This window comes from Bombina bombina, chromosome 3, assembly GCF_027579735.1.
Source record: "Bombina bombina isolate aBomBom1 chromosome 3, aBomBom1.pri, whole genome shotgun sequence".
NCBI classification, from domain to species: Eukaryota; Metazoa; Chordata; class Amphibia; order Anura; family Bombinatoridae; genus Bombina; species Bombina bombina.
The window spans coordinates 607,135,007-607,158,940 of NC_069501.1; the positions used below are offsets into that span (position 1 = coordinate 607,135,007).

The following is a 23,934-nucleotide window of genomic DNA, read 5'->3' on the forward strand; positions in this document are numbered from 1 at the left end:
TTGGTACAGAAATGCACTACTGGGAACTAGCTACTGTTGGTGACTACACATATGTGCCTATTGTCATTGTCATGTTTAAATAGAATTTTTTCATATGCATAATAGAAATTTATGAAGTTTAAAGACCCTACAAGCAAATAGATCTGCAATTAAGATGCCCACCAGACAAGTCAGTGATGTCAAAGATGTGCAGTACTGAAAACGCTGAGTTGAACACATAAGACATAAATAAGGGGTACACAACCTTTTAATAGGAGAAACCACAATGAAACTCTATTAATCAAAGCAAAATATATGCTTCTATGGAAACAAACTTTAAACAAACATTTTTTCATTGAGATAAGTGCCACATTTATACACAAACCTTCAAATATGTACGTTGAACGCAGAGAGCATAGGGTAAGCCAAGTACAGGGAAGAAGAAAACTTTCACCTAGATTTTTGCGATATAGTGGGTGCAAAACGAACGCAACAAAAGTGGCCTTATTTCACCCTCCATAGAGCTGCCATTACAATTTTTTAAAAAGCAGCCTTGTGCGTGCGTTATGGTTGCGATGAGCTCCATACCACACAAAATCCAAGGACTGAGATTAGAACTAAAATTCTATTGGCTGATTTGAATAGCCAATAGAATTTCAGTAGCTCTCATCCTATTGGCTGATTTGGGTGGTGGGTTTTACTGTTCGGGGGTCTTTGTATTTATTTATTTTTTACAGGGAAAGGAGCAATGCCCTACAAAAGGCCCTTTTAAGGTTTATTGATAGTTTATTGTAGGCTAGGGATTTTATTTGGGGGGGGGGGGGCTTTTTTTTTATAGAACTATTAGATTAGGTGTAATTGTTTTTATTTTGGATAATTCCGTTATTTTTTGTAATTTAGTATTTTTATTTTTTGTAATTGTAGATTTATTTATTTTTAGTAGTGTTAGGTTTTTTTAATGTGTAATTTAGTTTATTTAATTTGTAGTTATTTTAATTTTAATCTAATAGTAATGTTAGTTTAATATATAGTTTAATCTTAGTTTTTTTTTAATTTCCCAGGAAAGTTTTTATTTATTTTAAGATAGGGATATTGTAATTTGTTAGGTTTAGGGGTTAATAGTTTAATTTAGTTTTTTGCGATGTGGGGGGCTGGCAGGTTAGGGGTTAATAGGTTTATTTAGTGGCGGTGACGTTGGAGGCCAGAGGTTTAGGGGTCAATAAGTTTGTTTAGTGGTGGCGATGTCGGGAAGTGGTGAAATAGGGGTTAATAGGTAGTTTATGGATGTTAGTGTACTTTGTAACAGTTTAGTTATGAGTTTTGTATAACAGTTTTGTGGTACAAAACTCATAACTACTGGTCTCAGATTGTGGAACGTATCGTGTCGGTATAGGCTGTAACACAAGTATTTTAGCCTCACCGCACAACTTGTAATGGCAGCGCTATGGAAATCCAATGCAAAAACGTAATTTTTTTGAGTGCGGGACTGACGTTGCGTTACAGGCTAAAATACTTGCGGTGCAGCTATACCGACATGATTTGTAATGGCTGCTTTCCGTTTTTTTACGCTGAAATGGCAATTTTTTCAGCGTTAAAACCGGAACACAAAACTCGTAATCTACCTGTATGTGTGTTGCAACTGGGAAGAGGAGTTGTTTTGGCTAGGAAAGTGGAAAGCCAGAAAAAAGAGCTACACCGTTGTACTTTTGCCTCGTGTGTGATGAGGCTGACATAAAACATGCATTATGATAATATGAGAACTGAATACATTCTCTTCTTTTTGTGTAAATGTATTTCTATACACTCTGGTAGAATAAACCTTGTCATTAATGTGTGCATTGCATACAGTGTAGACGTATAGTTAAACCTAAGTATGACAAGCTGCTATCTATTATAAGCCAACATTCAAACTGGTGGTAATACTAACAAATAATACAATTATAGGTGTTGTCTTTACATAGTATGTTAATTTTATGTGACATAGTTATGGCAGAGCTTTATTAGGTTGTACACATTAAGTGATTATGTTTTGTTTTTATCTTTTTACAAACAACATTCACAAACGGTGCATTCAGGTAAATTGTCTTTTGGTCAACATTACCAGAGGAATGACTAACATAACTTTTTTGACATCCATATGAAAGTCTCTGATCTGTTCAAAATCTAACACTGAGCAACAAATCATTTCTTTGTGGTACTGTCACTCTTTTTATCAGTGTTCAAGGTCTCAGTATCCATTTTCTTGATATCATGTATCTCACACTCTGTGAGTTTGCTTTCTTCTTTGATGCAGATGTGAGTGCATTCTATTGCTTCCACCTTGGCTGTGTGTGTTGTACGAGCCAGTGCAGCTCCCTTGCACTTCTTGCCAACTAGATATATTGCCTCCACAAGGTTCAACAGGATACAGACAGCAGAAGTAATAATCATAAACAGGGTGAAGATGTTTTTCTCAGCTGGTCGGGATATGAAACAGTCTACAATGTTCGGGCAAGGAGAGATGGCACATTTTACCACTCTAGGCAAATAGAAGTTCTCATACAGCCTGTGGAAGATGTAGATAAAGATGGAATCTATAGTCGCTTTTATTAAAAGACTTACCAGATATGTCCACCACAGGCCTCCTCGTTTCTTGGTTGTGTCTGTGTAAAGTGTCCTATACTTCTCCCCCAGCTTCTCTTTGTTCTTCATCTCCCTGTTGTCTCTGTAAGCAACATGCATAACAACCAAGAGAGAAGGGCAAGTGACCATTATTAGTTGAAGTGCCCAAAGCCGGATATGGGATACTGGGAAGTAATGGTCATAGCAAACATTCTCACATCCTGGCTGCCTTGTGTTGCACTCAAAGTCTTTCTGATCATCACCCCAAACCTTGGTTGCAGTAACGGCATAAACAAGGATCCGGAAGATAAAGACTATAGAAAGCCAAATACGTCCAAATTCTGTAGAGTACTTGTTAACACCTGTCAGAAGTGCTTCATATACACTCCAGTTCATGATGACTCTATATCATTTATGATTCTGTAAGAAGGAAAAGGCATGAACTAGTTAATTTATTGCTACCATCATTTTAATAGAAATTAGAAACTACCAATGTACTGTATCAGAACATATCATTTTCACTTTCTCTTTTGTATATCCATCCCTACATTCATATATAGCATAATGACCAATGACATGGAACTCTGAAACCTCTTCAGAATACAAACATACTATATTGAAATAACCCTTCATGATTACTGCTCTAAATTAGCACACCAATCATTATGTTTTTATTATTATTATTATTATTAATAACCTGTTACATTATGATCTTAAGAGAGACACAGTACAAGTTTGCATACCAAGCCAGATCTGATTTAAATGAAAGCCAAATAGATTTCTGAAATATTATTTGGTTGAAGGGACATAATATATAAAAAAAGTGTAAACCAATAAAAAAAATAAAAAAAATTGACAATAAATATGATAGCGTGATAATCAAAAACTTTAAAAATAGCAGATATTTCCACACATGATCAAAGAATCTAAATCTATTAGGTAACAAGATAGAAATCTTCAAGTGACAAAGCACTCTCACCAAACTGGTCAGGTAGACATCAGGGTGCAAATAATGATAATAAGCACTCTCTGGTTTTGAAAACAAATAGTATATTTACTAGCGTGATGTTTCGAGGTATTCACCCCATCCTCAGATAATAAGATAGGATATGTCCAAAAAGTAGTGCAGTCAAATCCGGTGATCTTGAAATATCCTCAAAAAAAAGAAAAGAAGGAGATATATAGTGTAATACTGTGAATTACCAATTATTTAAAGTTTGTTATTGACAGTATCCTACTCACATGAGGTGGAGCTATAGTAAGCTCATTCACTGCGCACACCTGCTTTTATACTGGCAGGCAAACAGTCTCCCAATGGCTATAAAATATGCAATTTATTAAAATATATAAAACATATTAAAACATCCAATACACCAAGATAAATTTGTGCAATCAGAGTCCTATATAGGAACAGTTAGTATCAACTGTTAAAGGTTCTCCTTTAGTATGGATGGATGCGGATTCTGGGCAGTGTTGACACTGCTCTCAGGTACCGCTCCAAATACCTGCAGGATCCACACTCCTCCTCTGATATAATTGAGTATATAAGGATGAGTCCCGTGAGGGAGATATAATAATCAATGGTCCGACATATGTTTCACCGTTAACCAACGGCTTTGTTAAGGAATATAGTGAGACGATGAGAACAGAGGTCTTTTAAACTGTCAGAATACAGGAACAGGAAGTTGCAATTTTTGCAATCACCATCTTTGTTGAGGAAAATACTGTTCTAGTCTCCAAATATGTTTATTTTGAGACTAGAATGGTATTGCCCTCAACAAAGATGGCGATCACAAACTATAGTTCCACCTCATGTGTAGGATACCGTCAATAACGACCTTTAAATCATTGGTACATCACAGTATTACACTATGGGGCATATCTATCAAGCTGTCAACTGCAAATACTCCGGAATTCCGCATTGTAATTGTTGCGAGATTGATCCGACCTAGTTATCAAAGCCTCAAGACTGGCAAATGTTGAAATTTGTGACGTAACATACAATCCCATGAACTCAATCCGACGCAGATCGATGCTTATGTCATTACAGATGTTCCGAAAACACATTCGGCTCTATTTGACACTTTTTTCCATTTATCAAATAGTTAACAGGTACGCACGCGGCTATTCCGACACAGCGTACCTGGTTTTCAATCTGCCACCCTCGAAGCCGCGGATGCCATAGAAATCAATGGGAGTCTGAAAGGACCGAAAGCTTATGTTCGATGCTGCAAGACAATTAAATATACCCCATTGATTTCTATGGTAGAAAACAAGTTACGTTTACACCTAAACACCCTAACATAAACCCGAGTCTAAACACCCCTAATATGCCACCCCCGACATTGCTGCGACCTAAATAAAATGTATTAACCCCTATTCTGCCGCTCCTCGACATCGCCGCCACTATATAAACGTATTAACCCCTAAACCTCTGGCCTTCCACACAACCACCACTAACTAAACCTATTAACCCTTAGCCATCAGCCCCCCCCCCCCACATCGCCAAAAACTAAATTAAGCTATTAACGGCTAAACCTAACAACCCCTTAACTTTAAATTAAAATTAAAACATCCCTATCTTAATATAAATTAAAACTTACCTGTAGAATTAAAATAAACTAATTTTAAACTATTAATTAACCTACCCTAACTACAGGGAGTGCAGAATTATTAGGCAAGTTGTATTTTTGAGGATTAATTTTATTATTGAACAACAACCATGTTCTCAATGAACCCAAAAAACTCATTAATATCAAAGCTGAATATTTTTGGAAGTAGTTTTTAGTTTGTTTTTAGTTTTAGCTATTTTAGGGGGATATCTGTGTGTGCAGGTGACTATTACTGTGCATAATTATTAGGCAACTTAACAAAAAACAAATATATACCCATTTCAATTATTTATTTTTACAAGTGAAACCAATATAACATCTCAACATTCACAAATATACATTTCTGACATTCAAAAACAAAACAAAAACAAATCAGTGACCAATATAGCCACCTTTCTTTGCAAGGACACTCAAAAGCCTGCCATCCATGGATTCTGTCAGTGTTTTGATCTGTTCACCATCAACATTGCGTGCAGCAGCAACCACAGCCTCCCAGACACTGTTCAGAGAGGCGTACTGTTTTCCCTCCTTGTAAATCTCACATTTGATGATGGACCACAGGTTCTCAATGGGGTTCAGATCAGGTGAACAAGGAGGCCATGTCATTAGATTTTCTTCTTTTATACCCTTTCTTGCCAGCCACGCTGTGGAGTACTTGGACGCGTGTGATGGAGCATTGTCCTGCATGAAAATCATGTTTTTCTTGAAGGATGCAGACTTCTTCCTGTACCACTGCTTGAAGAAGGTGTCTTCCAGAAACTGGCAGTAGGACTGGGAGTTGAGCTTGACTCCATCCTCAACCCGAAAAGGCCCCACAAGCTCATCTTTGATGATACCAGCCCAAACCAGTACTCCACCTCCACCTTGCTGGCGTCTGAGTCGGACTGGAGCTCTCTGCCCTTTACCAATCCAGCCACGGGCCCATCCATCTGGCCCATCAAGACTCGCTCTCATTTCATCAGTCCATAAAACCTTAGAAAAATCAGTCTTGAGATATTTCTTGGCCCAGTCTTGACGTTTCAGCTTGTGTGTCTTGTTCAGTGGTGGTCGTCTTTCAGCCTTTCTTACCTTGGCCATGTCTCTGAGTATTGCACACCTTGTGCTTTTGGGCACTCCAGTGATGTTGCAGCTCTGAAATATGGCCAAACTGGTGGCAAGTGGCATCTTGGCAGCTGCACGCTTGACTTTTCTCAGTTCATGGGCAGTTATTTTGCGCCTTGGTTTTTCCACACGCTTCTTGCGACCCTGTTGACTATTTTGAATGAAACGCTTGATTGTTCGATGATCACGCTTCAGAAGCTTTGCAATTTTAAGAGTGCTGCATCCCTCTGCAAGATATCTCACTATTTTTGACTTTTCTGAGCCTGTCAAGTCCTTCTTTTGACCCATTTTGCCAAAGGAAAGGAAGTTGCCTAATAATTATGCACACCTGATATAGGGTGTTGATGTCATTAGACCACACCCTTTCTCATTACAGAGATGCACATCACCTAATATGCTTAATTGGTAGTAGGCTTTCGAGCCTATACAGCTTGGAGTAAGACAACATGCATAAAGAGGATGATGTGGTCAAAATACTCATTTGCCTAATAATTCTGCACTCCCTGTATTATACTAAAATTAAATTAAATTACCAATTAATTAAAATAAATGACATATTAAAAAACCTAAACCTACTAAAATTATTTAAATATACTATTAAACATTATTAAAAGTACTACATTACAAAAACAAACACTAAATTACGAGAAAAACAAAACAAAATTATAAAAAGTAAAAATGTTTACACCTAAGCTAATAGCCCTATCAAAATAACCCCCCCCCCAAAAAAAAAACCTAGCCTACAATAAACTACCAATGACCCTAAAAAGGGCCTTTTGTGGGGCATTGCCCCAAAGATATCAGCTCTTTAACCTGTAAAAAAAAATACAAACACCCCCCCAACAGTAAAACCCATCACCCAACCAACCCCCCAAATAAAAACCTTAGTGACCCATTGCCCTGAAAAGGGCATTTTATGGGCATTGCCCTTAAAAAGGCATTTAGATCTTTTACATTGCCCAGACCCTAATCTAAAAATAAAAGCCACCCAAAAAAACCTTAAAAAAACTTAACACTAATCTCCGACAATCCACTTACAGTTCTTGAAGTCCAGCTTGAAGGATCCATCCAGACGGCGAAGTCATCGACCATAGGGCAAGAAGTCTTCATCCAGACGGCCTCTTCTATCTTCATCAGCTGGCGAAGTCCTCATCCATGCGGCAAGAAGTCTTCATCCAAGCGGCCTCTTCTATCTTCATCCAGCCGGAGCGGGTCCATCCTAAAGATATCCGGCGCAAAGCATCCTCTTCATACCATCACCGCCATACACTGGAACTTGAATGCAAGTGACGCAATCCAAGATGGCGTCCCTTGCATATCTATTGGCTGAAAAATTTGAATCAGGGCTGCTAAAATCCTATTGGCTATTCAAATCAGCAAATAGGATTTAACATCTTATTCAAATTAGCCAATAGAATGAGAACTGTTTAAATCCTATTGGCTGATTTAAATAGGCAATATGATTTTAGCAGCCCTAATTCCTATTGGCTGATTCAAATTTTTCAGCCAATAGGAATGCAAAGGATGCCATCTTGGATCGCGTCACTTGCATTGAAGTTCCAGTGTACGGCGGGAACCATATGAAGAGGATGCTCCCGGATGTCTTCAGGATGGACCCGCGCCGGATGGATGAAGATAGAAGAGGCCGCTTGGATAAAGACTTCTTGCCGCATGGATGAGGACTTCGCCGGCTGGATGAAGATAGAAGAGGCCGCCTGAATAAAGACTTCTTGCCCCATGGATGATGACTTTGCTGACTGGATGAAGATAAAAGAGGCCGCCTGGATGAAGACTTCTTGCCGCATGGATGATGACTTCGCCGGCTGGATAGATCCTTCAAGCGGGACTTTAAGAACTCTAAGTGGATCGTCGGTGGTTAGTGTTTTTTTAAGGTTTTTTTAGGTGGGTTTTATTTTTAGATTAGGGTCTGGGCAATTTAAAAGAGCTAAATGCCCTTTTAATGGCAATGCCCATACAAATGCCCTTTTCAGGGCAATGGGTCTCTTAGTTTTTTTTAGAGTTAGGGTTTTTATTTAGGGGGGTTGTTTGGGTGATGGGTTTTACTGTTGGGGGGTGTTTGTATTTTTTTACAGGTAAAATAGCTAATATCTTTGGGGCAATGCCCCACAAAAGGCCCTTTTAAGGGCCATCGGTAGTTTATTGTAGGCTAGGGTTTTTTATTTTGGGGGGGAATTTATATTTTGATAGGGCTATTAGCTTAGGTGTACAAAAATTATTTTTGATAATTTGTGTTTTTTCTCTCTCGTAATTTAGTGTTTGTATTTTTGTAACTTAGTGTTTTGGTTTTTTTTGTAATGTAGTACTTTTAATAATGTTTAATAGTATATTTATATCATTTTAGTAGGGTTAGGTTTTTTTATATGTAATTAATTTTAATTAATTGGTAGTTTAATTAAATGTTAGTATAATAGTTAGGGTAGGTTAATTAATAGTTTAAAATTAGTTTATATTAATTCAACAGGTAAGTTTTAATTTATATTAAGATAGAGATGTTGTAATTTTAATTTAGAGTTAAGGGGTTAATAGCTTAATTTAGTTTTTGGTGATGTAGGGGCTGACGGTTTAGGAGTTAATAGGTTTAGTTAGTGGTGGTGATGTGGGAGGCCAGAGATTTAGGGGTTAAAACATTTATTTAGTGGCGGCGGTGGCGGGGAGCGGCAGAATAAGGGTTAATACGTTTATTTAGGTTACGGCGATGTCGGGGAGTGGCGGAATAGGGTTAAACATTTTAGTATAGTGGCCGTGTTTAGTGACATGTTATAAATAAAGTTGGGAAAAACACAAATAGACGCAAGATCAATGACTGTTAGTTAACAACAGTCCGATGCTCATCGCCCCGTACTTGGTGCGCGTGTTTTTGACGTCTTTATTTATAAATATGGAGATTGTATTGAGTTCCGCGGCTGCGATGTTTGGCAATCTTAGGCGAGCGTATTAACACCCGCCAATGCAATATAGTACTTTGATACTTTGATACATATCCCTCTATATATCTCCTTTTCTTTTTTTTGAGGATATTTCAAGATCACCGGAATTGATTGCACTACTTATTGGACATATACTTTCTTATTATCTAATATATTTAGATCCTTGGATCATTTGTTGAAATATTTGCTATTCTTATAACTTTTGATTATTACGCTAATGGGACATAATACCCATATGCTAACTCACTTGAAAGTGGTGCAGCAAAAAAATAAAATAACATTTACTTCAAAATGTCTTCAGCTCACAAGAGTAAGAGCTCTGCAAACAGTTATTCTTCAGCTACTGTCAGCTACATGTTAAAAAAAAACAGTTAATCAGCTTCATCAGTGCTAATGTCATACTTTGCTTTACTGTGATCTTATGAGGTTTCATTGAAATCTCATGAGATTTCATTGTAAACTTCCTTAAAGGGACAGTCAAGTCCAAAAAAAACTTTCATTTTTCAAATAGAGCATGTAATTTTAAACAACTTTCCAATTTACTTTTATCAACAATTTTGCTTTGTTCTCTTGGTATTCTAGTTGAAAGCAAACCTAGGAAGGTACATATGATAATTTCTAAGCCCTTGAAGGCCGCCTCTATTTTATTTACTTTTCACAGCAGGGGAGAGCAAGCTCATGTAGGCCATGTAGATAGCATTGTGATCACGCTCGTGGCTATTGGCAGACACTGCACTAATTGGCTAAAATGCAAGTCAATAGATAATAACTAAAAGTCATGTGATTAGGAGAGGTCAGAAGATGCTTAGATACAAGTTAGTCACAGAAGTAAAAAGTGTATTATTATAACTGTGTTAGTTTTGCAAAACTGGGGAATGGGTAATAAAGGGATTATCTATCTTTTTAAACAATAAAAATTCTGGTGTTGACTGTCCCTTTAAACCGAGGAGGAAAATAAACTGTGACTAGTGATGTCGCGAACCTAAAAATTTGGGTTTACAAATGTCGAACTTCCACAACTGTTCGCGAACGGGCGAACCGTCATAGACTTCAATAGGCAGGCGAATTTTAAAACCCACAGGGACTCTTTCTGGCCACAATAGTGATGGAAAAGTTGTTTCAAGGGGACTAACACCTGGACTGTGGCATGCCGGAGGGGATCCATGGCAAAACTCCCATGGAAAATTACATAGTTGATGCAGAGTCTGGTTTTAAGCCAGAAAGGGCAAAAATCACCTAACATTCCTAAATTGTTTGGAATAACGTGCTTTAAAACATCAGGTATGATGTTGTATCGATCAGGTAGTGTAAGGGTTACGCCCGCTTCACAGTGACAGACCAAACTCCCCGTTTATAGGGACAGTCTACACCAGAAATGTATTGTTTTAAAAGATAGATAATCCCTTTATTACCCATTTCCCAGTTTTGCATAACTAACACATTTATAATAATATACTTTTAACCTCTGTGATTATCTTGTATCTAAGCCTCTGCAAACTGCCCCTTTTTTCAGTTCTTTTGACAGACTTGCAGTCTAGCCAATCAGTGCCTGCTCCCAGATAACTTCTCGTGCATGAGCACAGTGTTATGTATATGAAATACATGAACTAACACCCTCTAGTGGTGAAAAACTGTTAAAATGCAATCTGAAAGAGGTGGGCTTCAAGGTCTAAGAAATTAGCATATGAACCTCCTAGGTTAAGCTTTTAACTAAGAATACCAAGAGAACAAAGCAAAATTGGTGATAAAAGTAAATTGGAAAATTGTTTAAAATTACATGCTCTATCTGAATCAGGAAAGTTTATTTTGGTCTAGACTGTCCCTTTAACGCACCGCAAACAACTGCAAACAACTGCAAATAGTCCATTTGCACAACCGCAAACTCCCCATTTGCACAAGGTTGGATACCAAGCTAGCCATGTCCCGTTCCTTGTCCTCACTGATGTCATTGAAGGTCTCTTCCTCCACCCAGCCACGTACAACACCAAGGTTCCCCGAAAGGTGACAACAAGCCCCCTGGGACGTCTGCTGTGTTTGGTCTTCCACCTCCTCAAAGCCACCTTCCTCCTCTGACTCCTCTTCTTCAGACTCCTCTTTCTGCGTTGCCTCTCTCTGCCTTATTATAAGGTGTGTTAAGTAGTACTATTCCTATCAGTTTAATCCCTGTTACGTCCCCTATCAGGGGACGTGTATATGGCATCGATTTTAGGAACCGGGAGATGGAAAAAGATGCTTGGTCGGTCCTCCTACTTCAAATTTGGGGCACTGCGCGTGCAATCTAATGTGCCACCAGATAGGAGTGGTGTGTTAAGTAGTTCTATTCTTATCAGTTTAATCCCTGTTACGTCCCCTATCAGGGGACGTGTATATGGCATCGATTTTAGGAACCGGGAGATGGAAAAAGATGCTTGGTCGGTCCTCCTACTTCAAATTTGGGGCACTGCGTGTGCAATCTAATATACCACCAGATAGGAGTGGTGTGTTAAGTAGTTCTATTATCAGTTTAATCCCTGTTACGTCCCCTATTAGGGGACGTGTATATGGCATCGATCTTAGGAACCGGGAGATGGAAAAAGATGCTTGGTCGGTCCTCCTACTTCAAATTTGGGGCACTGCGCGTGCAATCTAATGTGCCACCAGATAGGAGTGGTGTGTTAAGTAGTTCTATTCTTATCAGATTAATCCCTGTTACGTCGGGACCTGTATATGGCATTGATTTTAGGAACCGGGAGATGGAAAAAGATGCTTGGTCGGTCCTCTTATTTCAAATTTGGGGCACTGCACGTGCAATCTAATGTGCCACCAGATAGGAGTGGTGTGTTAAGTAGTTCTATTCCGCAAACAGTCCATTTGCACAACCACAAACTCCCCATTTGCACAAGGTTGGATACCAAGCTAGCCATGTCCCGTTCCTTGTCCTCACTGATGTCATTGAAGGTCTATTCCTCCACCCAGCCATGTACAACACCAAGGGTCCCCGAAAGATGACAACAAGCCCCCTGGGACGTCTGCTGTGTTTGGTCTTCCACCTCCTCAAAGCCATCTTCCTCCTCTGACTCCTCTTCTTCAGACTCCTCTCTCTGCATTGCCTCTCTCTGTGTTATTATAAGGTGTGTTAAGTAGTAATATTCCTATTAGTTTAATCCCTGTTACGTCCCCTATGAGGGGACGTGTATATGGCATTGATTTTAGGAACCGGGAGATGGAAAAAGATGCTTGGTCGGTCCTCCTACTTCAAATTTGTGGCACTGCGCATGCAATCTAATGTGCCACCAGATAGGAGTGCTGTGTTAAGTAGTTCTATTCTTATCAGTTTAATCCCTGTTACGTCCCCTATCAGGGGACGTGTATATGGCATCGATTTTAGGAACCGGGAGATGGAAAAAGATTCTTGGTCGGTCCTCCTACTTCAAATTTGGGGCACTGCGCGTGCAATCTAATGTGCCACCAGATAGGAGTGGTGTGTTAAGTAGTTCTATTCTTATCAGTTTAATCCCTGTTACGTCCCCTATCAGGGGACATGTATATGGCATCGATTTTAGGAACCGGGAGATGGAAAAATGCTTGGTCGGTCCTCCTACTTCAAATTTGGGGCACTGCACGTGCAATCTAATGTGCCACCAGATAGGAGTGGTGTGTTAAGTAGTTCTATTCTTATCAGTTTAATCCCTGTTACATCCCCTATCAGGGGACGTGTATATGGCATCGATTTTAGGAACCGGGAGATGGAAAAAGATGCTTGGTCTGTCCTCCTACTTCAAATTTGGGGCACTGCGCATGCAATCTAATGTGCCACCAGATAGGAGTGGTGTGTTAAGTAGTTCTATTCTTATCAGTTTAATCCCTGTTACGTCGGGACGTGTATATTGCATCGATTTTAGGAACCGGGAGATGGAAAAAGATTCTTGGTCGGTCCTCCTACTTCAAATTTGGGGCACTGCGTGTGCAATCTAATGTGCCACCAGATAGGAGTGGTGTGTTAAGTAGTACTATTCTTATCAGTTTAATCCCTGTTACGTCCCCTATCAGGGGACATGTATATGGCATCGATTTTAGGAACCGGGAGATGGAAAAAGATGCTTGGTCGGTCCTCCTACTTCAAATTTGGGGCACTGTGAGTGCAATCTAATGTGCCACCAGATAGGAGTGGTGTGTTAAGTATTACTATTCCTATCAGTTTAATCCCTGATATGTGCCTTTTTTTTTGGTTTGGTTTTTGAAGCCACAGTGCAGCACCAGAGGCCAGAAAAATTAGGCATGTACACATGCCTGAAAAATTAGGTATTGTTGCAGCCGCTGCTGTAGCAGCGGCCAGAAAAATTGATGTTTGTTTCCCAGGCAGAAAGTGTCCTAAAACATTGCGGCTTGAACCCTAGTTGGTGGCGGATAAGTCACGCAAGTCATCCAGCATTCAGAGATAAAATACAGCAGCGTGTGGACCATTTTCAGCCCAAGGCAGCTCATCTCATCAGGCCTTTTTTAGTCGAATGTATCGCCCACTGTCAGTCCCTTCGGGATCCATCCCTCGTTCATCTTAATAAAGGTGAGGTAATCTAGACTTTTTTGACCTAGGCGACTTCTCTTCTCAGTGACAATACCTCCTGCTGCACTGAAGGTCCTTTCTGACAGGACACTTGAAGCGGGGCAGGCCAGAAGTTCTATCGCAAATTGGGATAGCTCAGGCCACAGGTCAAGCCTGCACATCCAATAGTCAAGGGGTTCATCGCTCCTCAGAGTGTCGATATCTGCAGTTAAGGCGAGGTAGTCTGCTACTTGACGGTCGAGTCGTTCTCTGAGGGTGGACCCAGAAGGGCTGTGGCGATGCGTAGGACTTAAAAAGCTCTGCATGTCCTCCATCAACAACACGTCTGTGGTGGTGGGAGGAGGAGGATTACTTTAACCTCTTCCCCTGTTAGATTCCTGTTGTGCTGTGACATCACCCTTATATGCTGTGTAAAGCATACTTTTTAATTTATTTTGGAACTGCTGCATCCTTTCTGACTTGCGATAATTCTGTACCTTTCAGGCACTTTATGCTTATACCGGGGGTCTAGTAGCGTGGACACCCAGTACAGGTCATTCTCCTTCAGTCTTTTATACGAGGGTCCCTCAACAGGCACGACAGCATGAAAGACCCCATTTGCACAAGGTTGGAAGCCGAGCTACTCATGCCCCGTTCCTCATCCTCAGTGATCTCACTGAAGGTATCTTCTTCCCCCCAGCCACGTACAATACCACGGGTACCAGATAGGTGACAACAAGCACCCTGGGATGCCTGCTGTGGTTGGTCTTCCTCCTCCTCCTCAAAGCCACATTCCTCCTCTGACTCCTCTTCATCACAATCCTCTTCCAGCGTTGCCGCAGGTCCAGCAAGCAATGCTGATAAGGCTGTTTCTGGTGGTGATGGTGACTACAACTCTTCCTCTTCCTCTTCACGCTCAGCTATGGCCTGATCCAGCACTCTTTGCAGGGCACGCTCCAAGAAGAAAACAAATGGTATGATGTTGCTGATGGTGCCTTCGGTGTGACTGACTAGGTTTGTCACCTCTTCAAAAGGACACATGAGCCTACAGGGCATTGCGCATGAGCGTCCAATAACGTGGCAAAAAAATGTCCCAGCTCCGCAGAGGCTGTCCTAGCACCCCGGTCATACAAATAGTCGTTAACAGCTTTTTCTTGTTGGATCAGGCGGTCGAACATTAGGAGTGTTGAATTCCAACGTGTCGGGCTGTCGCAAATCAAGCGCCTCACTGGCATGTTGTTTTGCCGTTGGATATCTGAAAAGTGCGCCATGGCTGTGTAGGAATGCCTGAAATGGCCACACACCTTCCTGGCCTGCTTCAGGACGTCCTGTAAGCCTGGGTACTTATGCACAAAGCGTTGTACGATCAGATTACACACATGTGCCATGCACTGCACATGTGTCAACTTGCCCAAATTCAATGCCGCCACCAAATTTCTTCCTATGTCACTAACCACTTTGCAGATCTCCAGTTGGTGCGGAGTCAGCCACTGATCCACCTGTGCGTTCAGGGTGGACAGGAGGGCTGGTCCGGTGTGACTCTCTGCTTTCAGGCAAGTCAACACCAAGATGGCGTGACACTGCCGTATCCGGGATGTGGAATAGTGCCTGGGGAGCTGGGGGGGGTGCCGTTGATGTGGAGCAAGACGCAGCAGCAGAAGAGGACTCAGCCGAGGAGGTTATGGAAGAGGATGGAGTAGGAGGAGTAGAGGAGGTGGCTCAGGCCTGCCTGCAAGTCGTGGCGGTGTCACCAACTCCTCTGCAGAGCCACGCATTCCATGCTTGGCATCCATCAGCAGGTTTACCCAATGTGCAGTGTAGGTGATATACCTGCCCTGACCATGCTTTGCAGACCAGGTATCAGTGGTCAGATGGACCCTTGCCCCAACACTGTGTGCCAGACATGACATTACTTCCTTTTACACAATCGAGTACAGGTTGGGGATTGCCTTTTGTGCAAAGAAATTTCGTCCGGGTACATTCCACTGCGGTGTCCCAATAGCTACAAATTTTTTGAACGCCTCAGACTCCACCAGCTTGTATGGTAAAAGCTGACAGGCTAAGAGTTCAGTCAAGCCAGCTGTCAGATGCCGGGCAAGGGGGTGACTTTGTGACATTGGCTTCTTACGCTCAAACATGTCCTTGACAGACACCTGACTGTGGGCAGATGAGCAGGAACTGCTCAAGGCAAGACACGGAGTGGCGGATGGTTGAGAGGGGGCAAGGAGGACAGCAGTGGTTGACGTGGCTGAAGATGCTGGACCAGGAGGAGGATGGCGGCTTTGAGTTTGTGTGCTGCTTGTACTCATGTGTTGATCCCATAGGAGTTTGTGATGTGCGATCATGTGCCTTCGCAAAGCAGTTGTACCTAGGTGGGTGTTAGACTTCCCACGACTCAGTTTCTTTTGGCACAGGTTGCAAATGGCATCGCTGTTGTCAGAGGCAGACACACAAAAAAAATGCTGAGCTCTGCAATGACGGCATTCTGGTGGTGGCAACAGCATGCATTGATTGGCGTGCTGTCTGGCTGACCCCGGGTGCCGATGCATGCTGTCTGACTGTGCCACTAGCTCCTTGCAATGACCTCCCCCTCCTTCCAACTCGTCTCCTCCTCCTCTCTGTCTCCCCATCTGAACTTTCCCCCTCTTCTTCTCTTCTAGCGGGCACACACGTGACATCCACGGACGCATCGTCTTCATCAACCGCTTCACTTGTATCTGACAAGTCAACAAAGGAAGCAGCAGCGGGTACAACATCATCATCATCACACCGTACGTCCATGTGTGTAATGCTGCCTGACTGAGACATATCCCTGTTATCTACATCCTCTGGCAATAATGGTTGCGCATCACTATCACTCATTTCTTCCAACTGATATGTAAATAACTCCTCTGACAGATCAAGTGAAGCAGCTGTGGTGCTAGTGTTGGTGGTGGCAGCAGGCAGGTGAGTAGTAACTTGAGAGGTGCCCGAAGCTAAGCTTGAGGAGGATGGTGCGTCAAGGTTCCGAGCGGACGCTGTAGAAGATTGGGTGTCCTGTGTTAGCCAGTCAACTATGTCCTCAGAAATGTTCGAGTTCGGGGTACGTGGCCTCTGAACACTGGACATTATTCTAGGGCCAAAGGGAATCACAGCACCACGAACACGACGGCCCCTGCGGGGTGGCCTGCCTCTGCCTGTCATTTTTTTTTCGATTAGTGGTCCTATGCGTGCAATCTACTGTGACAACAGATATGAGTGGCCTGACACACACGCTTGCAGACAACTAACTGCTATTCAATCTATTACAGTCAAAAAATTTTTTTTTTAAATGTACACTACTGTTACACCAGATATAAGTTGCACTGGGGTGACACTGTGCCCTGGCAGGCAGGCACTGAAACGCACACGTGTGAAGGAAACTGACTGCTATTATTTAACACAGTCAAAAAAGTTTTTTTTTTTTAAATCTACACTACTGTTACACCAGATATGAGTTGCACTGGGGTGACACTGTGCCCTGGCAGGCAGGCACTGAAACGCACACATGTGAAGGAAACTGACTGCTATAACACAGTCAAAAAAGTGTTTTTTTTTTTAAATCTACACTACTGATACACCAGATATGAGTGGTGGCACTGGGCAAGTGTGCACAGTATACGCTGTGAGCCTGACACACACGCTGGCAGACAGGCAAATGCAATTAGATTACACATGAAAAAAAAAAAAGCAGACTGATGTTCTAGCCCTAAAAAGGGCTTTTTGGGGTGCTGTCCTTACAGTAGAGATCAGATGAGTCCTTCAGGACTGTAGTGGACACTGAATACACTAGCCTAGCTATCGATTTCCCTATTCAATCAGCAGCAGCTACACTGTCTCTCCTCTCTCTAAGAATGCAGCTTCCAAATTAATCTAAAATGGATGCTGTCCAGGAGGTATGAGGTTCTGGGAGGGAGGGTCTGCTGCTGATTGGCTGGAATGTGTCTGCTGACTGTGAGGTACAGGGTCAAAGTATTACTCAATGATGATGAATAGGGTGTGGCTCGAACATCGCATATGTTCGCCCGCCGCGGCGAATGCAAACATGCTATGTTTGCCAGGAACTATTCGCCGGCAGACTATTTGCGACATCACTAACTGTGACTGTACATGCCAGATTCATGTTCCTTTGCGAGTCCCAGGACTAGCATCCTGAATGGGATCGATGTGTCTACTGAAGAAATTTTGATGCAAAATATCTTTCGGCCAGATTACGAGTTTTGCGTTATGAGGGGTGCGGGGCTAACTTGCACATTTTCCTCTCCGCTCACTTACCTACAGTGCTGGTATTGCAGGTTTTTCTAAACCCGGCGTTAAAAGGCAAGAAGTGAGCGTAGAGCAAAATTGTGCTCCATACCGCACTCCAATACCAGCGCTGCTTATGTCAGCGGTGAGCTGGTTGTACGTGCTCGTGCACGATTTCTCCATAGACATCAATGGGGAGAGCCGGCTGAGAAAAAGTCTAACACCTGCAAAAAAGCAGCGTAAAGCTCAGTAACGCAGCCCCATTGATTCCTATGGGGAAACACATTTTATGTTTACACCTAACACCCTAACATGAACCCCAAGTCTAAACACCCCTAATCTTAAATTTATTAACCCCTAATCTGCCGCCCCCGACATCGCCGACACCTGCATTATACTTATTAACCCCTAATCTGCCACTCCGGACATCGCCGCCACCTACATTTTACTTATGAACCCCTAATCTACTGTCCCCCAACATCGCCGACACCTACATTATATTTATTAACGCCTAATCTGCTGCCCACAACATCGCCGACACCTACATAATGTTATTAACCCCTAATCTGCTGCCCCAACGTAGCCGCAACTATAATAAACATATTAACCCCTAAATCGACATACTACCGCATCGCAAACACTAGTTAAATATTATTAACCCATAATCTGCCACCCCTAACATCGCCGCCACCTACCTACATTTATTAATCCCTAATCTGCCGCCCCCAACTTTGCCACCACTATATTATATTTATTAACCCCTAAATCTAAGTCTAACCCTAACCCTAACACCCCCTAACTTAAATATAATTTAAATAAATCTAAATACAAATTACTATCATTACCTAAATAATTCCTATTTAAAACTAAATACCTATAAAATAAACCCTAAACTAGCTACAATATAACTAATAGTTACATTTTATCTAGCTTAAGGTTTATTTTCATTTTACAGGCAAGTTTGTATTTATTTTAACTAGGTAGAATAGTTACTAAATAGTTATTAACTATTTAATAATTACCTAGCTAAAATAAATACAAATTAACCTGTACAATAAAACCTAACCAAAGTTACACTAACACCTAACACTACACTACAATTAAATAAATTACCTAAATTAAATACAATTAACTAAATTAAATAAAATTAGCTAAATTACAAAAAACCCCCACTAAATTACAAAAAATAAAAAACAAATTACAAGATCTTTAAACTAATTACATCTAATCTAATAGCCAAATCAAAATAGAAAAAGCCCATCCAAAATAAAAATCACCCTAGCCTAAACTAAACTACCAATAGCCCTTAGCCTTTTGCGGGGCATTGCCCCAAAGAAATCAGCTCTTTTACCTGTAAAAAAATACAAACAACCCCCCCAACAGTAAAACCCACCACCCACACAACCAACCCCCCATATAAAACCCTAACTAAAAAGACCTAAGTCCCCTAATTGCCCTTAAAAGGGCATTTGGATGGGCATTGCCCTTAAAAGGGCATTTAGCTCTATTGCGGCCCAAATCCCTAACCTAAAAATAAAACCCACCCAATACACCCTTAAAAAATCCTAACACTAACCCCCGAAGATCCACTTACCGAGAGAAGTCTTCATCCAAGCGGCAAGATGTCCTCAAGGAAGCCGGCAGAAGTGGTCCTCCAGATGGGCAGAAGTGGTCCTCCAGATGGGCAGAAGTCTTTAACCAGACGGCATCTTCTATCTTCATCCTTCCGACGCGGAGTGGCTCCATCTTCAAGACATCCGGCGTGGAGCATCCTCTTCAATCGACGTCTTCTTGCTTAATAAAGGTTCCTTTAAATTACGTCATCCAAGATGGCGTCCCTTAGATTCCGATTGGCTGATGGAATTCTCCACGCCGGATGTTTGAAGATGGAGCAGCTCTGCGTCGGAAGGATGAAGATAGAAGATGCCATCTTGGTGAAGACTTCTGCCAGTCTGGAGGACCACTTCTGCCCATCTGGAGGACCACTTCTGCCGGCTTCCTTGAGGACATCTTGCCGCTTGGATGAAGACTTCTCCCGGTAAGTGGATCTTCGGGGGTTAGTGTTAGGATTTTTTAAGGGTGTATTGGGTGGGTTTTATTTTTAGGTTAGGGCTTTGGGCTGGAATAGAGCTAAATGCCCTTTTAAGGGCAATGCCCATCCAAATGCCCTTTTCTGGGCAATGGGGAGCTTAGGTTTTTTTAGTTAGGGTTTTATTTGGGGGGTTGGTTGTGTGGGTGGTGGGTTTTACTGTTGGGGGGGTTGTTTGTATTTTTATTTACAGGTAAAAGAGCTGATTTCTTTGGGGCAATGCCCCGCAAAAGGTCCTTTTAAGGGGTGATTGGTAGTTTAGTTTAGGCTAGGTTTTTATTTTGGGTGGGCTTTTTTATTTTGATAGGGCTATTAGATTAGGTGTAATTAGTTTAAAGATCTTGTAATTTGTTTTTTATTTTCTGTAATATAGTGTTTTTGTTTGTTTTTGTAATTTAGCTAATTTTATTTAATTTAGTTAATTGTATTTAATTTAGGTAATTTATTTAATTGCAGTGTAGTGTTAGGTATATCTTAGGTTAGGTTTTATTTTACAGGTAAATTTGTATGTATTTTAGCTAGGTATTTATTAAATAGTTAATAACTATTTAGTAACTATTCTACCTAGTTAAAATAAATACAAACTTGCCTGTAAAATAAAAAGAAACCCAAAGCTAGATACAATGTAACTATTAGTTATATTGTAGCTAGTTTAGGGTTTATTTTATATGTAAGTATTTAGTTTTAAATAGGAACTATTTAGGTAATGATAGCAATTTGTATTTAGATTTATTTAAATTATATTTAAAATAGGGGGTGTTAGGGTTAGACTTAGATTTAGGGGTTAATAAATTTAATATAGTGGCAGCGACGTTGGGGGCAGCAGATTAGGGGTTAATAAGTGTAGGTAGGTGGCGGCTATGTTAGGGACAGCAGATTAGGGGTTAATAATATTTAACTAATGTTTGCGAGGCGGGAGTGCGGCGGTTTAGGGGTTAATATGTTTATTCTAGTGGCGGCCATGTCCGGAGCGGCAGATTATGGGGTTAATCATTTTATTTTAGTGTTTGCAATGCGGGAGGGCCTCGGTTTAGGGGTTAATAGGTAGTTTATGGGTGTTAGTGTACTTTTTAGCACTTTAGTTATGAGTTTTATGCTACAATGTTGTAGTGTAAAACTCATAACTACTGACTTTAGAATGCGGTACGAATCTTGACGGGATAGGGGTGTACCACTCACTTTTTGGTCTCCCAGGACAAGCTTGTAATACCGGCGCTATGAAAGTCCCATAGAAAAAAGATTATGCGCAATTTGCGTAAGTTGATTTGCGGTAAGGCCAAAAAAGTGTGCGGTACCCCTAAATCTTCAAGACTCGTAATACCAGCGGTAGTAAAAAAGCAGCGTTATGAGGCTTAACGCTGCTTTTTTACTCATAACGCAAGACTCGTAATCTAGCCGAATGTTTTTTTACATAGAGATGTTCAGGTGATATTTTCTAGTCAGCTTTTTACAGCTATGCTGCATTACTTTCAAGTGCTTCAAAATTTGGGTATCAAGTCCCTTTAATGTACAATTTCAAGATTTACCCGAAAAAATACACATCTTTTAACTCTTTTGCAACTTGCTTCTCTTTTTTTTTTTTATTCTACATTTTTTAATTTTACAATATAAAGGGAACTAGAAACTGTACACTTTCTACAAATGCAACTTTCATGTATTAATATAAACTGCTATCTGTAAATTTCTCTCATATAACTTGTCTTAATGTTGCTTTACGGAAAGGACTTATACACAAACTAATTTTTATACAAAGATGCTGCACCTAGATTGCAACAGTATATCTTACCCCACCCAGTCTGGCTATTCCGTATTGTACATGTAGGTGTAGGATGTACTTTTGTCTTACTCAACATGATTCATACTTTTTACTTAAAGGGACACTTCTCAAAAATTTGTGTCTGTCTAGTTTATAAAAAAGAAATATCTAAACATAGATTTTTTTTCCGCATAAAAAGTAAAGATAAAGTTACATTTAAATATTATTATATGTTATATTATATATATATATATATATATATATATATATATATATATATATATATATATAAAAGAAGACGTCCTGACTGACTGTCTCATCAATGCCCAGCTCAAACCGTTTAACCTAGGAACCTGAAACTTGGAAGGTACGTTGTTTTTATGATGTAGACACTCACTATGGAAGGATTTTTGGAAATTACGTCCCTAAGGGGGTTGCCAACGGTTTAGACATTAATTGGCTGCGTGTTGAGTTATTTTGAGGGGACAGAAAATTTACACTGTTATACAGGCCGTACACTCACTACTTTACATTGTAGCAAAGTATAATTTCTTCAGTGTTGTCACATGAAAAGATATAATAAAATATTTACAAAAATGTAAGGGGTGTAATCACTTTTGTGGGACACTGTATATCTCAAAAACCAAAAATGTTAGAAAAGTAAAAATTATAATTTAAATTCTTCATTATAATGTAAGTTTACATGCTTGCTCCTAACATCAGCAGTTCTCAAGATATGGATATCACTAAAAAAATGTATACTCTTTTTTCACATCTGACAGCTGAGTCATAACATATAATTACAATTTAATATTAAACTAATTGTAAACAGAATATTTTTCACATCTGACAGTTGAGTCATAATATATAATTACAATTTAATATTAAAGTAATTGTAATAAAAATAATAATAACATATTTTTAATGTGCCAGACGGACGCCCCGCCTACAACTTAGCTGATTGGTGCCCATGTAAGAGAAACACAGAGAATTAACAAAAACTCACAAAGTTAATATCAGCAAGTGAGAGAGAGCCCTCACATCTGTGGCAAAAAGGAGTTAAATTCCCCTCTTGCCCTCCTTTCTGTGAATAAGAGGAGCAAAGTTCCTTTCTTGTCCTCTCTTCCTGGGAAAAAGAAGCAGAATTCCCCTCTTCTCCTCCATTCCATATAAAAAAGCAGCAAGGTTCCCCTCCTGCCTTTCCTTCTGCAGATACGATGTTTGTGGGTGTGTTGCTGAAGTATATTCAAGATTTGCAAGTTACTGTCAGGTTTGGGTTGGAAACAGTTTGACCACAGATTTAAAATAAGAATATATCCAATGCATGGGTGATTGCTAATGTTAATCCCCTGAAATGCTTCCAAGTCAACTGTCTAAATGAACCATCAGATATTTTGTACAATATTCAGCAAAGTGTTTCCTTTGTATCGTCGGTAAATGACTGTTCTATAGGGCCTCAATAAATAACAAGGACAATGTGTATTGCAAGTTACCTTGGCACAGCTGGATAATTTTACCTCAAGATATAAATGAGAATGATGTGGGTGTTGGTGAATCATATATAAACATGGATTTTTGGTGACAAGTACCTGTGTGCACAAATTAAAGGGACATAACACTCAAAATAGAACCTACCATAAATGTTTAATTAAGCACAGAAAAGAAACAATCCAATGCTCATTAAATATTCATTTATTACAAGTTACCTTGGTTAAAAGATCGTAATACGTCATATGCTAAATCTCTTGAAAGTGTGCATAACTGTGAAAATCTGACATGAAAATATCACCTGAACATTTCTATGTAAAAAGGGAAGATATTTTACTTCAAATTGTCTTCTGCTGAACAGAGTAAGTGCTCTGTGAACAGCTATACTTCAGCTACTGTCCATCTGCAAGTTGAAAAAAAAAACAATAGCCAATCAGCATCAGCAGTGCTAAGGTTATGCTTTACTTTGCTGTGATCTCATGATATTTCACTGAAATATGTATGTACAGATGTATTTACATATACACATAAACACATAGATACATATGTATACATATATAGACACATATATAAGT

At 40.3% G+C, this 23,934-nt stretch overlaps 1 protein-coding gene across 4 annotated transcripts in view; it reads right to left on the minus strand.

Annotated features, from left to right (window-relative positions):
• Positions 1 to 229: 229 nt before the first annotated feature.
• Positions 230 to 23,934, minus strand: part of LOC128653748 (gap junction beta-5 protein-like) — a 43,271-nt gene continuing 19,566 nt past the window's right edge. The window contains exons 2-3 of one of the 4 annotated variants that reach the window (XM_053707215.1): positions 23,697 to 23,762; positions 230 to 3,000 (exon numbers count right to left, since the gene is read on the minus strand). In XM_053707215.1, coding sequence (XP_053563190.1) covers positions 2,161 to 2,976 — 816 coding nt within the window. In that variant the 5' untranslated portion in view covers positions 2,977 to 3,000; positions 23,697 to 23,762 and the 3' untranslated portion in view covers positions 230 to 2,160. Of the gene's footprint in view, positions 3,001 to 23,577; positions 23,763 to 23,934 lie in introns of all 4 variants that reach the window. The other 3 variants (XM_053707218.1, XM_053707216.1, XM_053707217.1) reach the window with 3 other exon arrangements.